This window comes from Oncorhynchus keta, chromosome 34 (genome assembly GCF_023373465.1).
Source record: "Oncorhynchus keta strain PuntledgeMale-10-30-2019 chromosome 34, Oket_V2, whole genome shotgun sequence".
NCBI lineage: Eukaryota > Metazoa > Chordata > Actinopteri > Salmoniformes > Salmonidae > Oncorhynchus > Oncorhynchus keta.
In genome coordinates, this window is record NC_068454.1 from 53,149,561 (window position 1) to 53,171,340 (window position 21,780).

Below are 21,780 nucleotides of genomic sequence, written 5' to 3' on the forward strand. Positions count from 1 at the left end.
AGGATGGCAGGCAGGATCAGGGTTAGGGAGAGTGGTCAGGCAGGCGTGCTGAGATTCAAGACAGGCAAGGGTCAAAACCAGGAGGATGAGAAAAAGAGCGACTGAGGAAAAACAGGAGCTGAGAAAATGCTGGTTGACTTAAACAAACAAGACGAACTGGCACAGACAGACAGAAAACACAGGTATAAATACCCAGGGGATAAGTGGGGAAGATGGGCGACACCTGGGGGGTGGAGACAAGCACAAGGACAGGTGAAACAGATCAGGGCGTGACAGTTTTTTTCTTCTTCCCAATGTTCCTCTTCAGTGTTTTTTTTTAAATCTCTTGCTGCTGCTCGAATGGACATATTCTCTCATCTCACTTCCTTGGCTGCCCTCAAAGGGGGCTAGACCCCTGCTTGTTTTATGTTTGTGTACAAGGGGCATGATGATGCCAGCTCTGTAACAATAAGAATGCACTATCTTGAGTTCATATGCATGACACAATGCATAAAACTGACCAAATGTAATCATGATTTGTATGGGGTATGGTGACCATTGGCTCAACTTACCCTAGGCCAAACATTCTGACTATATTAGCCTACTACAACGATGCACTTTCATGCTAGGTTTAGGACCTCATAATGTAGCTTATCAAGACCCCAGTTGATGTACAGTATACAACAATCTTCAAGCAATCTACTTAGATTAAGATACAAGCTCATAAAACCTATAACAGAAATTAATTTGACTTTGTGAAAATCTGTTTGTTTTTTTGAGCTAACTTGCATGCCACTTATTCCATGTGGTTTCTTCCTTGACAGGCTCCTTCACAGACAGTATTGTTTCCTACAAACAAGGGGTGGCTGAACTAACACTTTGGCTCTGCTTACCCCATTCTCCCCGACAGTGTTCTCTTCCAAACATTAATTTGTAATTCTACTCAACACATTTTTGTACATTCAGCTCACTGTGAGCAAAGTTTGTTGAGTGAACAAATGTTCAATCCATTAGCTCAAATTCCTTGTCCTTCTGAAGTCCACCCAACTCACAAAAATAATGCTGATTCATTTGTTTTGTTTTTTTACAGTACATGGATAGTCAAGTGTGGCAGAGGAGGCTGGTGGGAGGAGCTAGAGGAGAACAAGCTCGTTGCAATGACTGGAATATAATTAATGGAATGGAATCAAACATGTGGATTCCATATGTTTGATGTGATAGACACCTTTCCATATATTCCATTTCAGTCTTTACAATGAGCCTATCGTCAAATAGCTGCTCCAACCAGCCTCCTCTGATTAGTGTGGGTGGTTCCCTTTATCTTTACAGATGCAGATCCAAGTGAAGCACATCCTCCCTATAAAACGGAAATGAGCATCCATTCGGTTGCGCTATACCCCGTTGGACAGTTAGCTTCACTATTCTAGGCATGTTTTCGTGAATAGTGCTCTCTGTCGCGGCATGGGTGCATATGGCGCACAAAGACCCCCTGCCAGTGTGTTTACCACCTCATCGAGCACAGAGACAAGTGCAGCAGATGTGGGAGTTCAGACGGGCGACAATGAAAGCAGTCTGCGAGTGCCATTGTGGGCTCCCTGGAACTAATTCCAGTCCCCGGTCGAATGAAAGCTCGATTGAATAAAGCGCAGAAAATGACACTGAAATGTAATATGTATTTCATAGGGCGCAACAGCATCTCATGAACACAGTATCCCATTGACGGCCATATAGAACTATTGGATTGCATAGACTGACAAACACTCACTCATTCATTCAATCAATCAATCCAGCATTTTTTAGCTGAACCGGCTGGTCACTCCCATGTACGCCTATGTAAACAGCTTTGTCGAAAGTGAAAAAATCTTTTTCAGACTTATCTTCCCTCCTCCCTCTCTCAGCATCAAGCGCAGCCCGCACGGAGGGCTCTGGCTGCTGCGACTTTCTCTCAGCCTCTTTGGTGTAAATGTGATGAGGAGAAGGGAACTTCGTCCACTGATAAGAAGACGTCTTAAATGCAATAGCAGTTTCTTTCTGGAAATAAAAAACTGATTTGAGGATTTGTCATATCGATAAATCGAATGCAAGCAGGTATGGAGCTGCAGAGGCTTTTGTTTATTTTGAGTTCATTATTTTCATAATACGGTTTTTGGTTTATTTTCTTGATAATGGAGATATTGAAAATGTGCTAAATGATATATTGATGGGAATTTTCATTTTATTATATTCATTACTTGGCTAATATTGTTTTGGATAATAATTTGTATTTGTTAAAGCATTATTTATTTTACTATCTGAGTAGTCATTGAGACAATAGCATGGAACAGGTGATAGTTAGCTTTTTACATGCAAATGTGGTAGGTTAATTCATTAACTCATTTTCTTTTATTCTTGTTTCGGTTTTAGGCTACAATCTTATATATATATTTTCACATAGACTTCTTAAAAATCAAATATTTTAGATATAGTAGCATAAAACAATTATTTACAATTCACACAATTTATTTAACCTTGAGATTAGAAACCTATTTTGCCAGGTTATTATGAATTTTTATATTAATAGCCAACTCATGGCTTTATTGATAACCAATAGTTGATCTCATTTTCCATTTCCAAGATAGGTTGCGTGATAGTCTAGTTATTAGCAAAAACATGTCTGCATAATAATTACTGAAGTTAGGACCAAGAGGACACTTTAGGACCAAGAGGACACCCTTGCTTGCAGTGATTTTTATTGTATCGACATTTTTCCACAATGATTTTAGAGGATATTTTCCCATAAAAATCCGAATTATGAACAAAGAAATTAAGGAACGCGCGAGAGAGATTGCAATCTAGCACCATCTTTTGGTGGCCTTGTGCGTCATTCTTTCGACCATGCGCTGGAGTGGAAAATGGTGTATGGTATGGCGTTTGAGAGATTATACTGTTATGGAAAATCTCTCAGTTAAATGCAGTCCTTCTTTAACATCAAATTATACCCGGCAACATATCAATCTCTGCTCTTTCCTCAATAATTTCACTTTTCTGTTGAATTTGTGCTATTTCTTGGTCTGGGAGAAAGTGTCTTTTTGGCCAGAAACCTGGGTCAAATTCCTGACACCACATTTCAAATTCATTGAGTCATTCTTATGTCATTTTTTATATTCTACCTTGTTTTATTTAAGGGTAAGGTTGGTTTGAAGATGTATGGTGTTGTGTACATGGCTATCCCATCCACAGTTGAGCGATTTGATTTGTAGACACAAACCGAGGCCAATAAATCAGAATCCTCAGGTGTCAAGACCTACCATTGACAGAACTGCCATAAAATGGCATAATACATGCTATTCTGGGATAGGTCATGTGTGAACTTTGCCCTTACAGTAGACATACCACTTGTCTGAAACGGACAGGGCATATGGTTTGCTACATGAGGTGGAAGAAGGAGAACTCCCCTGTGGGAGGTGTGGTTGGATAATGCCAAACTGACCTGGTCCCCTGTAGCCTATGGTTGGCGATGCAACAGCACACCCTTTGATGGGATTATTTCCTACGGTCCATCTCCTTCATCCGTCCACCGTGCAACGCCTGGCGGCTTTTCACTTTAACACTGCCTAGCATCTGATTGAATGGGAATGCAAGGAAGACACCTGACCACCGACGCTCGCCCCTCCCCCACAGGCTCGGCCTCCGTTTGGAAGCCCAGATGTTAGTCAGCATGCCAAAGGCTATTTAGGCTCTTCAAACAGGCTGGATGAATGTACTGTAATCACATCGGGTTGTTTTTCTCCTAACTTTACCTCTATCCCATCCCACCATTGTTCGAAATGGTTGTTGGATTTGCACGACAGCAGTACTGCTTAGGCCCCTTTATGAACTACACCGTAGCTGAAATGACTTCCCCCCGTTCTATTCTCTGTGGTTGAGCTCCATCTACACAGCTGCTGACAAAGGGCTATTTCTCTGCTCGGTAGTGCAGTGATGGTCTGTTGAATGAATAGAATGCCCTGGATTTATATTTCCTTCACGGCTATCAGCCCCATTAGCACCCTCACACTTAGCGAGTTACTCCTCAGTTCGGCCACAGTCTAACTCTCCTCTTGTGTGATGTCATGTCGGCCTACGTCTTCAAACTGTGGGCGGAATGAAACAGAGAGCAGCATAGAGTCCGAGAGAAACCAGATATGGTCATTACTGACAGCTAAAGGCTAACCATGTGGCTAAGCTCCAAGCCACCATCTCAGTACAGTCAGAGCCCCATGGATGGTCCTCTCCTCCTCCTCTCTTCCCCACTGGCCACAGCCTCCACTCAGCCTCAGGCTCCATAAATCTCCTCTCAACCACACAGCTCCTATGTCAACTCAATGAAATGCTATGATTTCTTGACACTGTCAGTTATATTTAACCGTTTCCATATGAAGATGCTGCTACACCTTCTTTTTGTTGATATGAGCATTTTGAAGATGGCTGTGTCCATGAAAACAACTGTGCTAGTAAACAAGGAGTGCTCTTGGGTCTTTTGTTAGCCACAGGCACAGCCCACTTTTTTTGACAGCTTCGCTTCTTCTCAGTGCTCTGAATTTGGCAACTTGTGAGACGTTCATTTTCTGGATTACATTGCCCTCCTGTGGATGTGGCACGCTGGTGCTGGATGTATTTTGGGGAAGAGAGGATTTGACCTCATTTATCTTTGTCTGAGTATGTTTGTATTCGGAGTCAGATGTATAAAAAGTACCCTCCAAATGAAATGCCATCCCATCCCAGCTGAAAAGTTTGACCAACAACAGATGGATGCCTCAAACTGTAAATTGGCAACAGTGGTTTCTGTGACAACCACGTGAAAATATGTTCCAGTAGAAAGTTTTTACTAACCCATCTCAGAGTTGGTTGGCTATACTGCTTGTGTGTATGTTGTGGAAGTAGAGCAGCATCACATTTTTAAAAAATCTTTTCAATAGACATATGAAGCCATTTAAAAAGAAAACACATGCATGTTGACAAAGCATTGACAGCACACTGTATTTGCACCTCAGCGTTCTCCACCATTCCTTATAGTGTCTTTCTCTCCTCTCCCCTCCAGAGCCAGGCCCATCTGCACAATGGGCCCCGTACCCCTGTGTCTCCTGCTCTCAGTGACGTCACTGGTCGTGGTGGTGGCTGTGGAAGCACAGGAGGCCACAGGAGGAGATGATGAGTATACCTGGCCACAGTGGAAGCTGCCGCTGGTGAGGAACAGGAGGACGGTGGCCCTTAGCAGCCCCGGCTTCATGGCCAAACCTCAGGGAAAGCTGAACGGGACCTGTGGGATTGAGTGCCAGCGTCACCTCCCCGACCCCTCCCTGGCTGACCTGGAGGAGTTCCTGTCCTATGAGACGGTGTACGAGAACGGAACGCGCACCCTGACCTCCGTGTCTGTGCAGGGCCTCAACGAGGTCAACGCTTGGCCTGCTGAGAACTCCTCCACTTCCTCCAAGTCACGCCGCAGACGGGAGGTCTACGGCACAGACACCCGCTTCAGCATTGCTGACAAGCAATTCTCCACTAAGTACCCCTTCTCCACCTCCGTCAAGATCTCCACGGGCTGCTCTGGTGTCCTGTTATCCCCCAAACACGTCCTGACGGCCGCCCACTGCATCCACGACGGACAGGACTACGTGAGCGGAGCACAGAAACTACGTGTAGGCGTCCTCAAGGAGAAATCCCGGCGTGGGAAAGGAGGGAAGGGGAAGAGAGGACGGGGGAAAGGCAAGAGGAGGAAAGGGGGAGAAGACAAGGAAGAAGAAGAGAAAGAAGAGAAAGATGGAGGGAAAGAGAGGAAAGGAGGGAAAGGGAAGGACAGAAAGAGCCGCAGTCGTCGCAGCGCAGAGGTAGAGAAGCCATCCTTCCGGTGGACCAGAGTGAAGCAGACCCAGGTCCCTAAAGGTTGGTTCAAAGGCGGGGCGTCGGACGGTGTGGCTGCTGACTATGACTATGCCGTGCTGGAGCTGAAGAAGGCCCAGAAGGTCAAGCACATGGACCTGGGCGTCATCCCCTCGGTCAAGAAGCTGCCCGCCGGCAGGATCCACTTCTCAGGCTTCGACGATGACCGGCCCGACAACTTGGTGTACCGCTTCTGCTCGGTGTCGGAGGAGTCCAAAGACCTGCTGTATCAGTATTGCGACGCCAAGCCAGGCTCAAGCGGCTCCGGGGTCTACATCCGCCTCAAAGAGCCCGGCAAGAAGAAATGGAAGAGGAAGATCATCGGGGTGTTCTCAGGCCACCAGTGGGTGGATGTCAACGGCAATGGGGCGCAGCAAGATTACAATGTGGCGGTGAGGATAACACCCCTCAAGTATGCCCAGATCTGTTACTGGGTCCATGGGGATTCCAGCGAGTGCCGGGACGCCTGAGGGACACACAACATGTCACAACACCCCTCCACCCTCCTCCCTCCATCACAAACGAAACAAGGGGCCCGCCTGCCCGACTGCCTTCCTCTGTCTTCTTCTCTATTACCTCCTGTGCTTCCCACTGGCAACTGGCACAGATTGCCTCATCACAGCATTCATCGCATACAAGCGGCCATACAGACTCCCTGTTGTTGATTACAGGAACTCGTCAACAGATCAAAGAGAACTATGGCTGTTCTGCCTTGTCTAATTTATTAAATTATTAAAAAGCAAACATTCTAGAAATTTATGAATATCATGATTTTATATTGCCAGGTCCTACTAGGTCTGTGTTTATGATAACGGGAATATTTTGACAGATTCTTAGGTTTGACCAATTTTGATAGAATGTTGTATATTCAGCTGTTTCAGGGGAGTGATGCTTGTTATTTCATATATTCCAGGCAGCCTTAATGAACGCAGAGATGTCAACATTTTCAAATGTGTTCCCTTTTCTAGCAAAAGGAACAAGAACGTTTGCATTGGCTTTGGTGAACGACCCAGAAGAAAGCAACATTTTTTTCCTGAGAAATTAACATTTGAGTATATTAAGAGGTTATAACTGACTTTTTTCTAAATATTTTCTAAATCAACGTGCTGGTGTTTAAAATAATGTATATCTAGATCTTTTGAGTTTCCTGTAAATGTCCATTTTTGTAAAACTACCTTTTCTTGTAAGATTATGTTTCCATGACCAATTAGTGAAAGGTTCCAAAGGGATCCTGGGAAAAAATGATTGTTTTCAGTCCTACCGTTCCGTTCTTTTTTTTTTACCCTAGCAGTGCATTAAAATGTGGTTTCATTGCCATACACATAAAAATGATGGTGCTTATCAAGAGACTTGGTGCTTATCAAGAGACTTGGTGCTAATTTCATAAATATAAAATTGTGCACTTTGGGGAGACCTATCGGAATATATGTCTGATAGCCTAGTACTGTAACAATGTATTTAATATGAGGCTACACAGGGGATTTGATGTAACAGAGCTTTCAGATTAAAAACGTTATTTCGATATTCAGTTTTCCATTAGATTCATGTCATTTGAAGGCTAGTGGTGACAACAAATGATGATGATGATAACAATCATCATTCTAAAGTGTTCATGCTGATGCATCTTGTTTATTATGTACCACAATGTATACGAGTTTGCCATTGATGACCAAACATAATAAAATGAATAACATTTCACCATGATTGAAAAAACAACAATTAAACTTGTATGTGTGTTTACCATGAGGAGAAGTGATGTACTGTATGTATCCATGACACACCTATGCCTGTAGCCAGGGTCATGATCATTAGGCACTTCTTGGACTTGTCCAATAAGAAACAGTCATTTACATTTTAAAATTGTTTTCAATTGTGCGCCCTAATGAACACAACCCAGGTTACACCTATATTGATGTCATTCCTATGTCATGACATTTAGTGCACCGGATTAAAAATGCAATGTGTCCATGTTCTGATCTATCAATATAAGAAAAAGATGGGCGATCAGTAATGGTCCATTCTTTCCATCATTGAGTTTATTGCATCTAAAAGGGCTTACATGCACTGGGGAGGGGCATAGTAAATAATAATAATAAAATAATAATGTAACTCAATAATGAAAATGATGATGTTTTGCCATTTTTTGAAATCCATATTTTTTTCCCCACAGCAATTGTCGAAACAGTCTCGCAATGACACAACACAGTATTTGTTATATCTGGGGGTTATACGGCACAGGACTGGTTTCACTGGTTCTAAACAGCTGCCTAGATAGACATGGAATGCACACTGTTCAACAGTGCCCTCTTCTGACTGGGTATACACAGGATCTCCACTCCGCCCATGTTACCATGTACAATATTACTGATTCACTAACAAGGCGGGAGGAAACGGAACGGAAACATGTAACAACATCTGGGGGGGGGGGGGGGGAACAGGGCGATAAGGATGTTTCTGTTTCTTCTCAAATACAAAAATAACACTACATATCCAGTACCAACCGTGGTCTAGTCATAGTAATAATGCTAATAATAAAGTACGAGCAATTATGAAAATCAAACAGCAGACCACTGACGAGGAGGACAGTGATAGGTCCATAGGGAGAGTGCCGGTGATACCAGGAAGTAGACTTACTGTACACAACTTGTTTTAGTGGTTTAACAAAAGACTGTTCTCCTCTGCATTGAGATATGAGATACTGGCAAGATTTGGCTCCTGGTATGCACTGTTTGACCTTCCTCTTGAATAGGAATAACTCAAATATAAACACATTTTCTCTGAAAATAGGCGGTAAGATATGATCTGTTGATAAAAATATCCGAAAATGTTTTACAGCAGATTCACAAACAATGTCAACAGAGAGAGAAAGTACAAATAAAGCTGGACATGACGCACCAAATCTAAAAAATAAATAAATAGAAAAATAAATGCTGACCAAAAATAAACGTATAAATATACTGAACATCATAAAAAAAAAATATTGGATGGTAATTTAGGATTCAGGAGCCCATACATGTTGCTTATTTATATTAATCATATATTCATATCATATTTGTTTTTAAATACGTTCAAAAGATGAAAGGAAATAAGATAATGGTCACATGACTTCTTACAATTTGATATCAGATTCACATCAATATGCTCTTCCACAGACATACTGTACAGAGTAGAGACAAATCCTTAGAGATTTCCCAGTGTAATGTATATATACACCACCGAAGAAGAACTTCTGTGAACGACACATTGCACATTTCATCCAAAATTGACGGGGCTGCTTTGCTTACCCCTCCTATCCAATCAGGGTGAGGCAGGGTGGAAGCCCCTCCCCCTCTAGAGTGATCAGAAGGCCAGTGCAGGGCCGAAGGTGGAGCTGAGGGCACCAAACAAACACGCATTCATCATTCAACTCAACACGCCAACACTACTGGAAAAAATTATCTAAATACATACAGCACATACGCGTTCAGCTTCTGCTCGGGTTTCTGACTTGCTTTTATTGACATTTTTTTGTAGGTTTTGTGTGGTTTTGTTTAGACAAAGGGTTACATCTAGTTAAGCACACACTTGTTTTTTTCTCACTAAGGTTTCACTTTCACAGTTTGTGCTACAACATTACACAGGTGGCGGGGGTGGAGTGGAGGAAGGGGGTCTCCTATGAGTGAGTAGCCGAGGGGGGTCTCCTATGAGTGAGTAGCCGAGGAGGGTCTCTGGTGTCCCGGGATGTACAGAATGCCAAAATAAGACAGGCAGCCAGAGGGCCCAACTCCAGAAAAACAAGAGCTGGAAGACAATAAGGAGAAAAACATACCCTAAGTTTGACCACTGACACAAGACTAGCAATTAGCCTGGTCCCAGATCTCTTTGTGCTGTATAACCAACTCCTATAGTCATTGGCATGACAACGATCATAAGTTGTCAAAACCACAGAAACAGATCTGACACCAGGCAAGACTAGCATCACACCAGGATGACAGTCTAATGTCCTGAACACACACCTGGGCTGGGGGGTTACATTAAGTCCTTGAGGTTGAGGTCTGCCAGTGGGTCCTTGGGCTTTTTGCTCTGGGTGGCAGCAGGTCCTGGAGACAGCTGGAAAACAGAGAGAACAAATCGAGGACCACTTCAAATACATTGCCTTTAAAGTATCTTTATTTTGCACATACAAGACTCATTCATTTCCAAATAGCAAGCCTGTGTTTACTTTGTAGAAAAGTCTTATTGTGATGTTTTTCACTTTGACTTTGGTCATCGGGAGACGAAAAGCAATATATCTTGAAAAAACATGAATGTTGACATGCATCATTTTATAAGACTGTATCAAAAGTGGACTAATGAAGAATATATGAGTATATTTCCACTTTTAATAAGTTTATAACTGAAGGAGTAACAGGTGATTCTGTATACTTATGTGCACTTTTCTGTGTATGTGTTTGAGGGATTGGACATTTTTTATCTGAGAATGAATGTGAGTGTGTATCGGTGTATCGGTGTGCGCGTGCATGTGCATGCGTGTGTGTGTGTGTGTGTGTTACCGGTGCCCCTGGTGCTGCAGCTCCTGGCAGGGGTGGTCTCATGGGTTGACCCATCATTGACTGGCCCATCATCATGGGAGGCATCATGGAAACTCCAGATCCAGCTGCTGAGGCCTGGAAAGAGATGGAAGGGGTTAATGGAATTGACCAATAACTACTTCCTGACTTGAATAAGAGCACTGAGCTCATTTATAAGTATAGCTGTCCATGTTGGCTTCTGGGCATCCTGTCCAGTATCTCACCATGCCAAAGCCAGGCTGTGCTCCCATGGGCAGAGGCATGGCTCCAGGGGCACCTGGGGCTCCAGGGGCAGGGCCACCCTAGAAACAGGAAGTCAAGACAAAAACGGTTCACAGCTCTACGTCATAGAACATAATTTCTATTTCTGAACAATCCTTTCCCATTCAAGTCCACAGCTTATTTCCAATATACATAAATTCTACTCTCTCCAGGCTCTACAGAGGGTGGTGAAGACTGCCCAGTCCATCACTGGGGACTGACTCTCTTCACAGCTGCACCCAAGAGACTTTCACTCATCCACCCTTACACACACACCTCACACACCCGCACACAAACATCTCACACGCACGCACGCACAAACCCGTGCACCATTGCTGTTACTATTCATCTAAGCTGCTCAACCATATCACTACTCACTCAAACACATTTCATAGTCTACACTGTATATTCTTATTGTGTAAATTCCAAAACATTACTATTTTTTTTGTATAAATGTGTATTGATTGTACTGTTGAGGGGAGCTTGCAGGTAAGCATTTCACTACACTATTTACAACCTGTATCCTGTGCATATGACCAATAAACTTTGATTTGATTTCAATTTTAAATGTCCCAATAACGGTTCTTTGCTAATATTGGGAGGCTTGTGGAGGCTTTTACCATCATAGGCCCAGGAGCGCCCCAGCTGGGAGGGGCTACCTGGGGGGTCCAGTTAGATCCTCCTGTCAGCTTCTTGTCATTCCACTGATGGTCCCTATACGAGACACATATGACACCAATGTTGTCATCAGCTAGCTGGAAGGTTTGGGAGTACACACTAGATGCTGCAGGACTTTGATTGTTATTTAGGAAGCACACAAAGAAAAGGAGAACACACACATGCACACACACACACACGCAAGCACGAACACAGAGAAATTCCGTCCGTACTTTTTCTGAATCCCCAGATCTGCAAGAGAGAAAAAAAGCAATTTCAGAAATCATTTTTAAACGGACAGAAAAACAGTAATCACAACCATCAAGGCTGTCCAGGTGTGATCAATACATGCCTCCAACCAGGTTTGCCAGGGAGGAGTCCAAGTCGCCCCCGATGGATGGCCGTTTAATAGCTGTGGCACCTGCCATGCCACCCCCGACCGCAGGTGCCACCTTGGTATTCCCCCCACCACTGCCTGTGCTGCCCACACTACCCCCAGTGGACTGGGGTGTTATGGCTGGCATCAGTAGGTCCCCTAATCCACCAAAAACTTTGAGGGAAAGGGTAGAAATAAGGGGAAAAAGATGTTGGAAACATACAGCATGGAATAAAATCTTTATTATCCCTAATCTTCACAAAGAGGGGGCAGATGTGAAATCATCACCATATAATTCCTTACCACAACAATAGCATTCAGTACAGTACTCTGGTGTGCAATGCATGCACCGAACGTGGCAGAAACAATACGCACCTAATCTCGGTTAACCCAGAATAAAAATCTTGCGTAATTTGGTACCTTTTATGGTTATGTAGTCTGCCCACGAGAGATTAATATATAGCCACTGTAAGGCAATCACTACAACATTATCTGAACATTCAAGTCTATAACTGTGTTTAAATGTGCTTTTAGACCACCACAGTGCCAGCATCGCAGCTTCAAAGGGCACTATGTTGAATTGAGGGTAGAATCTGGCAAACGTTGCAAATGGGAGTAATACATACATTACATTGTCTCATACATGAGACAAACATATTGAAACATACAAAAATTGAATATAAAAAAGAAAATGGGGAACGTGACAAAACAGCTCATACTGCAAAGCACTATGGGGAGAAAGGCTTGTGAACTCACCAATTACGCAGTAGCAGCAAGCAATGACCCAGCAGTGACAGAGAGAGAGACGGGATGGCAGGAAGAGACCAGGGCAGAGTGGGCGAGAGGAGAGGATTGAAGGGGTGGACAAGGAAAGAATGTGAGGGTAGAAATGTGGAAAGGTAGTATGTGACAGAGGAGGGACGGAGGGAGAGGGAGAACAACGTATAGAGAAAGAAGGAGTTGAAATAGGATGGGGAGCACAGTAGTAAGTGTCGGCATGTGAGATGAGAGAGAGCGAGAGAGAAGCAGTGTTGAGGAGTTCAACCGTGAGCAGTGGTGACCGTTGATCCCCCAGCGTTACATAATAGGGACAGTGGCGGTGATTCTTGGCAGCGTCAGTCATGCATGCAGAACACACACACACACACACACTTCCCTCAGGATACACACATGGAGCAGACAGTGTCCCCTACCTGATGCATCAAAGCCACCAGAGGGTGCTGCTGCGGCCGGCACTGTGTCTGCAGCTGCTGGGGTGGCGGGGATTAGTGGGGGCAGGGCGCCGAGGGTGTCGAAGCCACCCTCCAGCAAGTCATTCTGGGCTGAGACAGGAGCTAGGGTAGGGGCGAGGGCTGGAGCCAGAGTGGGGGCCAGAGGAGCAAGGGCCGCCATGGGAGTCAGGCTAGGAGACATCAGTCCTGAAAGTGGGGAACCATTTGAATGAGGGTATCATATACGATGATATTGATTTTAATTTCCATTGATTAGAATTTCATTGATTTAAGTTACGGTGTGTCACGGTACTCAATATTAACATACTGTACGTGCAGTATGAATCACAAATGGCAGATGGCTGTCTTAGAGCAGGGGCTCCCAACCCTTCTCCTGGAGAACTGCAGTCTGCAGGCTTTTACTACAACTCTAATCCAGCTCACTTTATTCTACTAATTAGCTGCTCACCGGGACATTGATAATGGTGTTACAGCTGGGTTAAAGCTAAAACGTGTGTGTGTGTGTGTGCGTACCACCCAACAGATCCTCTTCTGGTCCCCCAGGGGCAGCGGGCATAGTGTCCAACAGAGTAGGACTACTGAATGTGTCTGTAGAGCGACAGTAGGGAAGAGTTAGTTAGCCATGAGCCAGGAAGGGAGGGGGAGGGGTGGCAGACAGGCAGTGAGACCGGTCTCACTGTACAGTAAACCAGGTTTGGCTAGGTTACTTTCTAATTTTAATCCGTTACTGTTACTAGTTACTGTTACTACCTATCCAAAATTGTAATTAGTAATGTAACTTTTGGATTACCCAAACTCAGTCATGTAATCTGATTGCATTCCGTTACTTTTAGATTACTTTCCCCTTAAGAGGCATTAGAAGAAGACAAAAATGTATGTTACCAATTGAAAGACATCTATTGCAGAATAAATCAGTGTTTAAGTTTACATAGCTGGCCATATATGGATGTTACATTTTACTTCATGGGTTGGTTACGTAGGCTTCTTCTAACCCATCGCTTTCTACTACAGATAACAACACAATTAAATTATATCTTCACGTTAAAAAATAAAAGTCCATCAGAATTCCAGTCATTCCAATAAATGTTATACCCCTTGATCTTCAAGAATAGGACTTGGAAATATGGAAGTATAGATTAGCCATTTTTTTTTACCTGAGCATGACCCCAAAACTAAGGATGTATTAGCCAGACTTACTCTGTTTTTAATGTTTTTGTTGTCATGGAGGACTGATTAGGCTTTCATCAAGGCAAAGGGTGGCTACTTTGAAGAATCTCAAATATAAAATACATTTATATTTGCTAACACTTTTTTGGTTACTACATGATTCCATATGTGTTATTTCATAGTTTTTATGTCTTCACTATTATTCTACAATGTAGAAAATAGTTAAAAAATACATTTAAAAAACCCTTGAATGAGTAGGTGCGTCCAAACTTTGTAGTAACCAATAAAGTGTTAAACAAATCTAAATATATTTTAGACTCTTCAAAGTAGCCACATTTTGCCTTGATGACAGCTTTGCACACTCTTGCACACAAAGCATGCCATTCCATTGCACAAGAGCGCATTTTTCACAGGCTGTCCACTGGTTTCAAAAACAATGATTGATAGGCAGCTTAAACTTCTTGAATTCAACCATTATTGGGTTCAAATACAGATTTAGATTTGTGAACAGCCATCCACAACAACCACAATCCGTAAGGCGCAAATAGCTAAATGAGAGAACAGCAGTGTGGTTCACATCAATGCGCCATGTAGATATCAATAATAAGTGATATCCGTAAAGCCGTAGACTACACCTCTACTGTCGTCCTTACTTCCAAGCGTTTATTCAAGTTGGATCATCTTTGGATGCCGACAGCTGTCGCACCATTGGAAGACATAGTTTGGACTGTAGCCCACAAAAGACTATTCCTGCTCTTTTCCCACGATCAATCAAACACATTTGGTGTGTCATCATAGTGGTCTGACTTATGGTCAGACTCGCTCAGGTGGAACACACTTTAACTTGAGCCTTTTTTCAATGCTGATTTGAATGTCATTAAGAAAACAGAGAAGTGTCAAATGTTTTTTTCCGCAAACATCCTTTCTGAATTTAAAAGTAATCCTCGGAGTAATCATCTATTTTTTTCAAAAGTATCGGTAATCTGATTACAATCATTTTCGCTGGTAACGTAATGGATTACAGATACCGTTTTTTGTAATACCTTACTCCCCAACCCTGCAGCAAAACACAAGCACGTGCACGCATGCACGCAAGCATACACGCACACCTCTAAGTACCATGCAATTGCAAGAGGGTAGAATTTCCGTCTCAACCTGTGTATGAACTCAAAACTCTCTACACACCAAAACAACGCAACTCAAGAAGCCTTAACCTGAAAATCCAAAGGTGTTTCTTGATGCGGGAGACAGTACTTTTAGGTTTCAGGGCGGGTGACGATCACTGCTCAATGGCTGCTACTAAGACATACACAGCTAACTAGCAAGCAATGCTACATTGGCTACATAATCCAAAACCAGTTGCAGAGGAAAACTTCTGGTATATACTGCTACACCAAACATATTACACTATCTCTCTCCTAGATCCAGACTTATCTAGGGTCTGTTACCCTGGCTACAAAGATACGTACACATGAACAGCTCCCCACTTACAAATATCCTTCACGCCTAACAGCTATATTTAACAACCAAAAAAAAGTATTTTTTTTATTTTACCAGGTAAGTTGACTGAGAAGACATTCTCATTTACAGCAACAACCTGGGGAATAGTTACAGGGGAGAGGAGGAATGAGCCAATTGTAAACTGGGGATGATTAGGTGACTGATGGTTTGAGGGACAGATTGGGAATTTAGCCAGGACACCAGGATTAACACACCTACTCTTACAATAAGTGCCATGGGATCTTTTAATGACCTCAGACAGTCAGAACACCCGTTTAACGTCCCATCCAAAAGACAGCACCCAACACAGGGAGATGTCCCCAATCACTGCCCTGGGGCATCGGATATTAATTAGACCAGAGGAAAGAGTGCCTCCTACCGGCCCTCCAACATCACTTCCAGCAGCATCTGGTCTCCCATCCAGGGACTGACCAGGACCAACCCTGCTTAGCTTCAGAAGCAAGCCAGCAGTGGTATGCAGGGTAGTATGCTGCTGGCTAATGGAGAAATGTCATTAAAAAAATCACTACAAACAAAGTACACAAGACGAAAATATGAACAGAGTATGGAAAAGGTCATATGTTACTCAGCATGAGTCAAATCCATGAAGGTGTACAGGAAGTGGTGGATTTTGTGGTACAGTACGCACCAAGCAGGTCAATGACAGGTGCAGGTGCAGAGGGCTCAGGTTCGGGAGGAGAGACAGTTGCAGGGGCAGGAGCTGGGGCTGGATCCGGGGCTTGAGCTGGAGTTGGAGCCACTGCTGGTGCTGGAGCCATAGCAGAGAATGCATCTACAGAATGAGAGAGGAGAGCATTTTACCACACTTTGAAAAAAACAGTGTTATATACAGTACTAGTCAAAGGTTTGGACACACCGACTCAGGGTTTTCTAGAATAATAGTGAAGACATCAATACTACGAAATAACACATATGGAATCATGACGGACTGTCATTTCTCTTTGCTTATTTGAGCTGTTCTTGCCATAATACGGACTTGGTCTTTTGATTTGAGATTTTGTTGTCATGGAGGACTGATTGGGCTTATTGATTCGAGTTGAAAAATAAATGCTGCGCTCATGGAATGGCATGCTTTGCCAAGAGTGTGCAAAGCTATCATCAAGGAAAAGGGTGTACTTTTGAAGAATCTCAAATATAAAATATATTTAGATTTGTTTAACACTTTCTTGGTTACTTCATTATTCCATATGTGTTATTTCATAGTTCTGATGTCTTCACTATTATTCTACAATGTAGAAAATAGTAAAAATAAAGAAAAAACCTTGAATGAGTAGGTGTTTCCAAACGTTTGACTGGTACTATATATACACTACCTTTCAAAAGTTTGGGGTCACTTAGAAATGTCCTTGTTTTTGAAAGAAGAGCACATTTTATGTCTATTAAAATAACATCAAATTCATCAGAAATACACTGTAGACATTGTTAATGTTGTAAATGACTATTGTAGCTGGAAACGGCAGATTTTTTATGGAATATCTACATAGGAGTACAGAGGCCCATTATCAGCAACCATCACTCCTGTGTTCCAATTGCACTTTGTGTTAGCTAATCCAAGATTATAATTTTAAAAGGCTAATTGATCATTAGAAAACCCTTTTGCAATTGTGTTACCACACCTGAAAACTGTTGGTCTGATAAAAGAAGCAATAAAACTGGCCTTCTTTAGACTAGTTGAGTATCTGGAGCATCAGCATTTGTGGGTTCGATTACAGGCTCAAAATGGTCAGAAACAAATAACTTTCTTCTGAAACTCATCAGTCTATTCTTGTTCTGAGAAATTAAGGCTATTCCATGCGAGAAATTGCCAAGAAACTGAAGATCTTGTACAACGCTGTGTACTACTCCCTTCACAGAACATACAGGTCGCACTGTGTTAACTAACCTCCAGACCTCCAGACGAGCTTCAACGCCATTACAACTCTCCTTCCTTGGCCTCCAACTGCTCTTAAATGCAAGTAAAACTAAATGCATGCTCTTCAACTGATTGCTACCTACACCTGCCCGCCCGTCCAGCATCACTACTCTGGACGGTTCTGACCTAGAATATGTGGACAACTACAAATAACTAGGTGTCTGGTTAGACTGTAAACTCTCCTTCCAGACTCACATTAAGCATCTCCAATCCAAAATTAAATCTAGAATCGGCTTCCTATTTCGCAACAAAGCATCCTTCACTCATGCTGCAAAACATACCCTCGTAAAACTGACTATCCTACCGATCCTTGACTTCGGCGATGTAATTGACAAAATAGCCTCCAACACTCTACTCAGCAAATTGGATGCGGTCTATCACAGTGCCATCCGTTTTGTCACCAAAGCCCCATATACTACCCACCACTGCGACCTGTATGCTCTCATTTGCTGGCACTCGCTTCATATTCGTTGCCAAACCCACTGGCTCCAGGTCATCTATAAGTCTTTGCTAGGTAAAGCCCCGCCTTATCTCAGCTTACTGGTCACCATAGCAGCACCCACCCGTAGCACACGCTCCAGCAGGTATATCTCACTGATTACCCCCAAAGCCAATTCCTACTTTGGCCGCCTTTCCTTCCAGTTCTCTGCTGCCAATGACTGGAATGAAGCTGGAGACTCATATCTCCCTCACTAACTTTAAGCACCAGCTGTCAGAGCAGCTCACAAATCATTGCACCTGTACATAGCCCATCTGTAAATAGCCCATCCAACAACCTCATCCCCCATACTGTTATATATTTTATTTATTTTGCTCCTTTGCACCCCAGTATCTCTACTTGCACACTCATCTTCTGCACATCTATAACTCCAGTGTTTAATTGCTATATTGTAATTATTTTGCCACTATGGCCTATTTATTGCCTTACCTCCCTTATCCTACCTCATTTGCACACACTGTATATAGACTTTTCTACTGTGTTATTGACTGCATGTTTGTTTATTCCATGCATAACTCTGTTGTTGTTTTTGTCGCACTGCTTTGCTTTATCTTGGCCAGGATGCAGTTGTAAATGAGAACTTGTTCTCAACTAGCCTACCTGGTTAAATAAAGGTGAAATTTAAAATAAATAAAAAACAGTGAAGAGGCGACTCCGGGACGCAGTGTTGCAAAGCAAAAGCCATATCTAAGATTGGCCAATAAAAATAAAAGATTAAGATGGGCAGAAGAACACAGACACTGGCCAGGGGATCTAGAAGGCCAGCATCCCGGAGTCACCTCTTCACTGTTGACGTTGAGAATGGTTTAGATATTCCGTTAAAAATCAGCCGTTAACAATGTCTACACTGTCTTTCTGATCAATTTGATGTTATTTTAATGGACAAAAAAAAGTTTATTTCAAAAACAAGGACATTTCTAAGTGATCCCAAACGTTTTCTTCTGATCACAAAAAAACGTTCCGGTCACTTCCTGAAGAGATACATTGATTGACAGGCTGACAGTGAAGTGCACTACCAAGCTTGTACTACTGCATGCTGTAGTCATGCAGGCAGAGTTGGAGATACAGGAAGTATACCCATAGGTGATCATGGAGTGAGGGAAGCTTAGAGTGGGCAGATAGTGTAACTCACCAGTCACACCAGACAAGAGGTCTTCATCAGCATTGGCCTCGGGAGGCAAAGGAGAGGGCCCGCGAGAGATAGTAGGGAGATCTTCCAGGGAAACACCCGAGGAAGAAGGTCAAGGAAGTAGGAAGAGTGAAGTAGAAGAGCACAGAGGAGCATTAGCATAACAGAGAGAGTGAAAGCTGTGGTAGGAGTTACTGTTATTTAGCCAGTGGGTCCAGGGTTGGGATCAATTCGAAGTCAGCCAATACAGGAAGTAAAATGAAATTCCGAATGAATAATTTCAAATAAATTAAACTGAAAAGAAGAAGCAATTTGTTTCAAACAATTCCCCAATTTTGAATGTTCAATTCAAATCACTTCCTGAATTGACTGACTTCAATTCAAATTGGCCCAACCCTGGATTGGGTGCATGCACAAGTCGCATACCACTATGGGGACAAACCAAGACGTGTGGTGAAACAGATGTTTGAGGAGGAAGGACAGAAGAGATGAAGAAGAAGTTCCAAAAAAAGAAAGCAATCCACGTCCTGTACCTGCCCCAAATAGATCTACGCTAGGAGTAACAGCAGCATCAGCTTTTTCTGCGGTAGGGCTTTTCTCAAACATAGAATCTATAAACAAGGACACACAGTTACATTCAGTTTACAATCTATACAGCATGAGTTCAGAGGGGAAACGGAGAAAAGCAACAACAAAAAGCACAAATTAAAAAATATATGTTTTTTAAAAGGACATCTAAAGATGTAACACTTTATAATAACTTTCATGAATAAGCATTGCGTTGCTTTATAAAATTGCTTATTCTTGAAAGTTTGCAAAGTGCTACCGATTCATCATTTAATTGCAAACTGATTATTGAAAACAAAGGAAAAGATTAACTAAAATCAGGTGAAAGATAAAATGAAGATATGCTCAAATGAAAGGGTGTTGATATCTACAACCTTGGTCAGAGGTTGGAGGTGAAGAAAGCAAAGGTTGTCATGCAGGCACACTGCAGCTGGAGTGACTATAACAACTAGGTCATGTTCAATAAGGCTATCAAACACTTTTGCAACAGAAAATGAAAATGTGCGTTCTTATTGAACACGTTGAGGTAATAACTCAAATAAATGTCTCCCTACTAAACACAACTCTGCTCACTTCCCTCTAGCTTTGACTGACTATCACAACACGTTAAGCCAACGCATTTAATCAATGCCTCTGAAAGTCAATACAAATAATGGCCTCACATAGATTTACTGACAAGTGAAAAGGTTCATTTTGTAACAGCCTGCAGGTTTAATGCTTCAAAACCTGTTATAAGCACGTCTGAGACTTATAATGTCTAATAATAAGCCCTAGAATATGTTTTGTCTCATATTTCAACTGACTCATTCTGGCTGTTATTTAGTCGCGATTACTATAAAATGATTACAAGGCATTATAAAGGGGCTCATAGTCATGTATGCTCATGACATCATACAATACACGATAACGGCATCATAATGCATTCTTTGCCGGTTTGAAGGGAAGTGTTACTGTTAGTTTCAATAGGTAGTATACCATTAGAAGGCATCCAGTTTTGAGATCTGTGTATTTACTCCTTGTCTACACAGGAAGGATGCAGAGAAGAATCCTAATTTGATAGATCCACATACTGTGCCCATCATCATACCCTTTTAATTTCTCATTTGCTGAGGCGGTCAAAATGTGTGACTCACTCAATGCCTGTGACTTAAATCAAACGAATAACAACAGAAGAAAACATAATTACAAAAACAAATCTAAAATGTAGGGAAGTTGCTGTATCATCGCCATTATCATCACCATCATCATCATTGACATAGCGCGGAGCAATGCAGTGTGCGAAGTAGAATGTGCACTTTACCACCAAAGAGGTCGAGAGTGGGGACGGCAGGGGCGGGGGCAGCTGCAGACTCAGTGGTGGTGGTAGTGGAGGGAACGGGAGTGGCAGCAGGGGGCTCGATGGGGGCGACGATGATAGGCACTGCACTAGAGGTGGGGCTGGCTGCTTCTGGGGCAGCCAGCGTGTTATCGAACTTCATAGCAAAGAGGTCCATCTCTGGAGCCATGTTCACACTCCCCTCCGATGGAGCGAAGGGGTCTTCAGGAGGAGGGAAGAAGGGGGAGGGCGGAGGTTGGGGGTTAGGGGGTTTAAGGGATATGACCAAAGAGGGGAGGAGGGGAAGAGAGTAGGGGGAGTTGAGAGTTTGTTAAAACAACAAACGCTGTAAAATACATATTACTGTATGTCTAGAGCAGCTTCCATAATGAGGTTTCGGGGGAAGTAAAGAAAAGAACCATTAACCTTGAACTACAGCCACAGGTTAGAATACTCACACTCAGGGAATGGGCTGCAGCTGGTTTGGTAAATACTGCAGTCTCACACACACACACACACACACACACACACACACACACACACACACACACACACACACACACACACACACACACACACACACACACACACACACACATACACAAACACACAAATACAAATAATGACATTTTGGCATGAATCTGCTTCCACACTAATAAGCTCTGTCTACATAGAATCCAAATACATGATAAAGGCGCATATATGCATAATTCAACG

At 42.8% G+C, this 21,780-nt stretch overlaps 2 protein-coding genes across 2 annotated transcripts; one reads left to right on the forward strand and one right to left on the reverse strand.

The window, feature by feature from the left end:
• The first annotated feature begins 1,861 nt into the window (after window positions 1-1,861).
• Window positions 1,862-7,623, forward strand: LOC118367276 (inactive serine protease 35-like). Its single transcript, XM_035750574.2, has 2 exons — window positions 1,862-2,067; window positions 5,039-7,623. Exon 2 carries the CDS (start codon window positions 5,058-5,060, stop codon window positions 6,345-6,347), a length of 1,290 nt encoding a protein of 429 aa, XP_035606467.1. The 5' UTR covers window positions 1,862-2,067; window positions 5,039-5,057; the 3' UTR covers window positions 6,348-7,623.
• Window positions 7,624-7,885: 262 nt separating this feature from the next.
• On the reverse strand, window positions 7,886-19,629 carry LOC127906034 (clathrin coat assembly protein AP180-like). Its single transcript, XM_052494072.1, has 12 exons — window positions 19,608-19,629; window positions 19,185-19,265; window positions 16,270-16,413; window positions 13,467-13,541; window positions 12,915-13,139; window positions 11,698-11,895; window positions 11,579-11,597; window positions 11,309-11,402; window positions 10,652-10,729; window positions 10,410-10,523; window positions 9,873-9,966; window positions 7,886-9,657 (listed from the first exon to the last, which is right to left on the reverse strand). The coding sequence occupies exons 3-11, from the start codon at window positions 16,397-16,399 to the stop codon at window positions 9,886-9,888; spliced, it is 1,014 nt and encodes a 337-aa protein (XP_052350032.1). The 5' UTR covers window positions 16,400-16,413; window positions 19,185-19,265; window positions 19,608-19,629; the 3' UTR covers window positions 7,886-9,657; window positions 9,873-9,885.
• Window positions 19,630-21,780: the final 2,151 nt, after the last annotated feature.

Excerpts from the sequence above, each read along its gene's own strand:
- LOC118367276 (XM_035750574.2), top strand. The coding sequence starts at position 5,058 with ATGGGCCCCGTACCCCTGTGTCTCCTGCTCTCAGTGACGTCACTGGTC.
- LOC127906034 (XM_052494072.1), bottom strand. The coding sequence starts at position 16,399 with ATGGCTCCAGCACCAGCAGTGGCTCCAACTCCAGCTCAAGCCCCGGAT. Across the intron at positions 13,140-13,466 it reads AGAAGAGGATCTGTTGGGTG|GACTGATGTCTCCTAGCCTG; the intron begins GTACGCACACAC and ends CCCCACTTTCAG. Across the intron at positions 11,896-12,914 it reads TGGTGGCTTTGATGCATCAG|TTTTTGGTGGATTAGGGGAC; the intron begins GTAGGGGACACT and ends TTTCCCTCAAAG.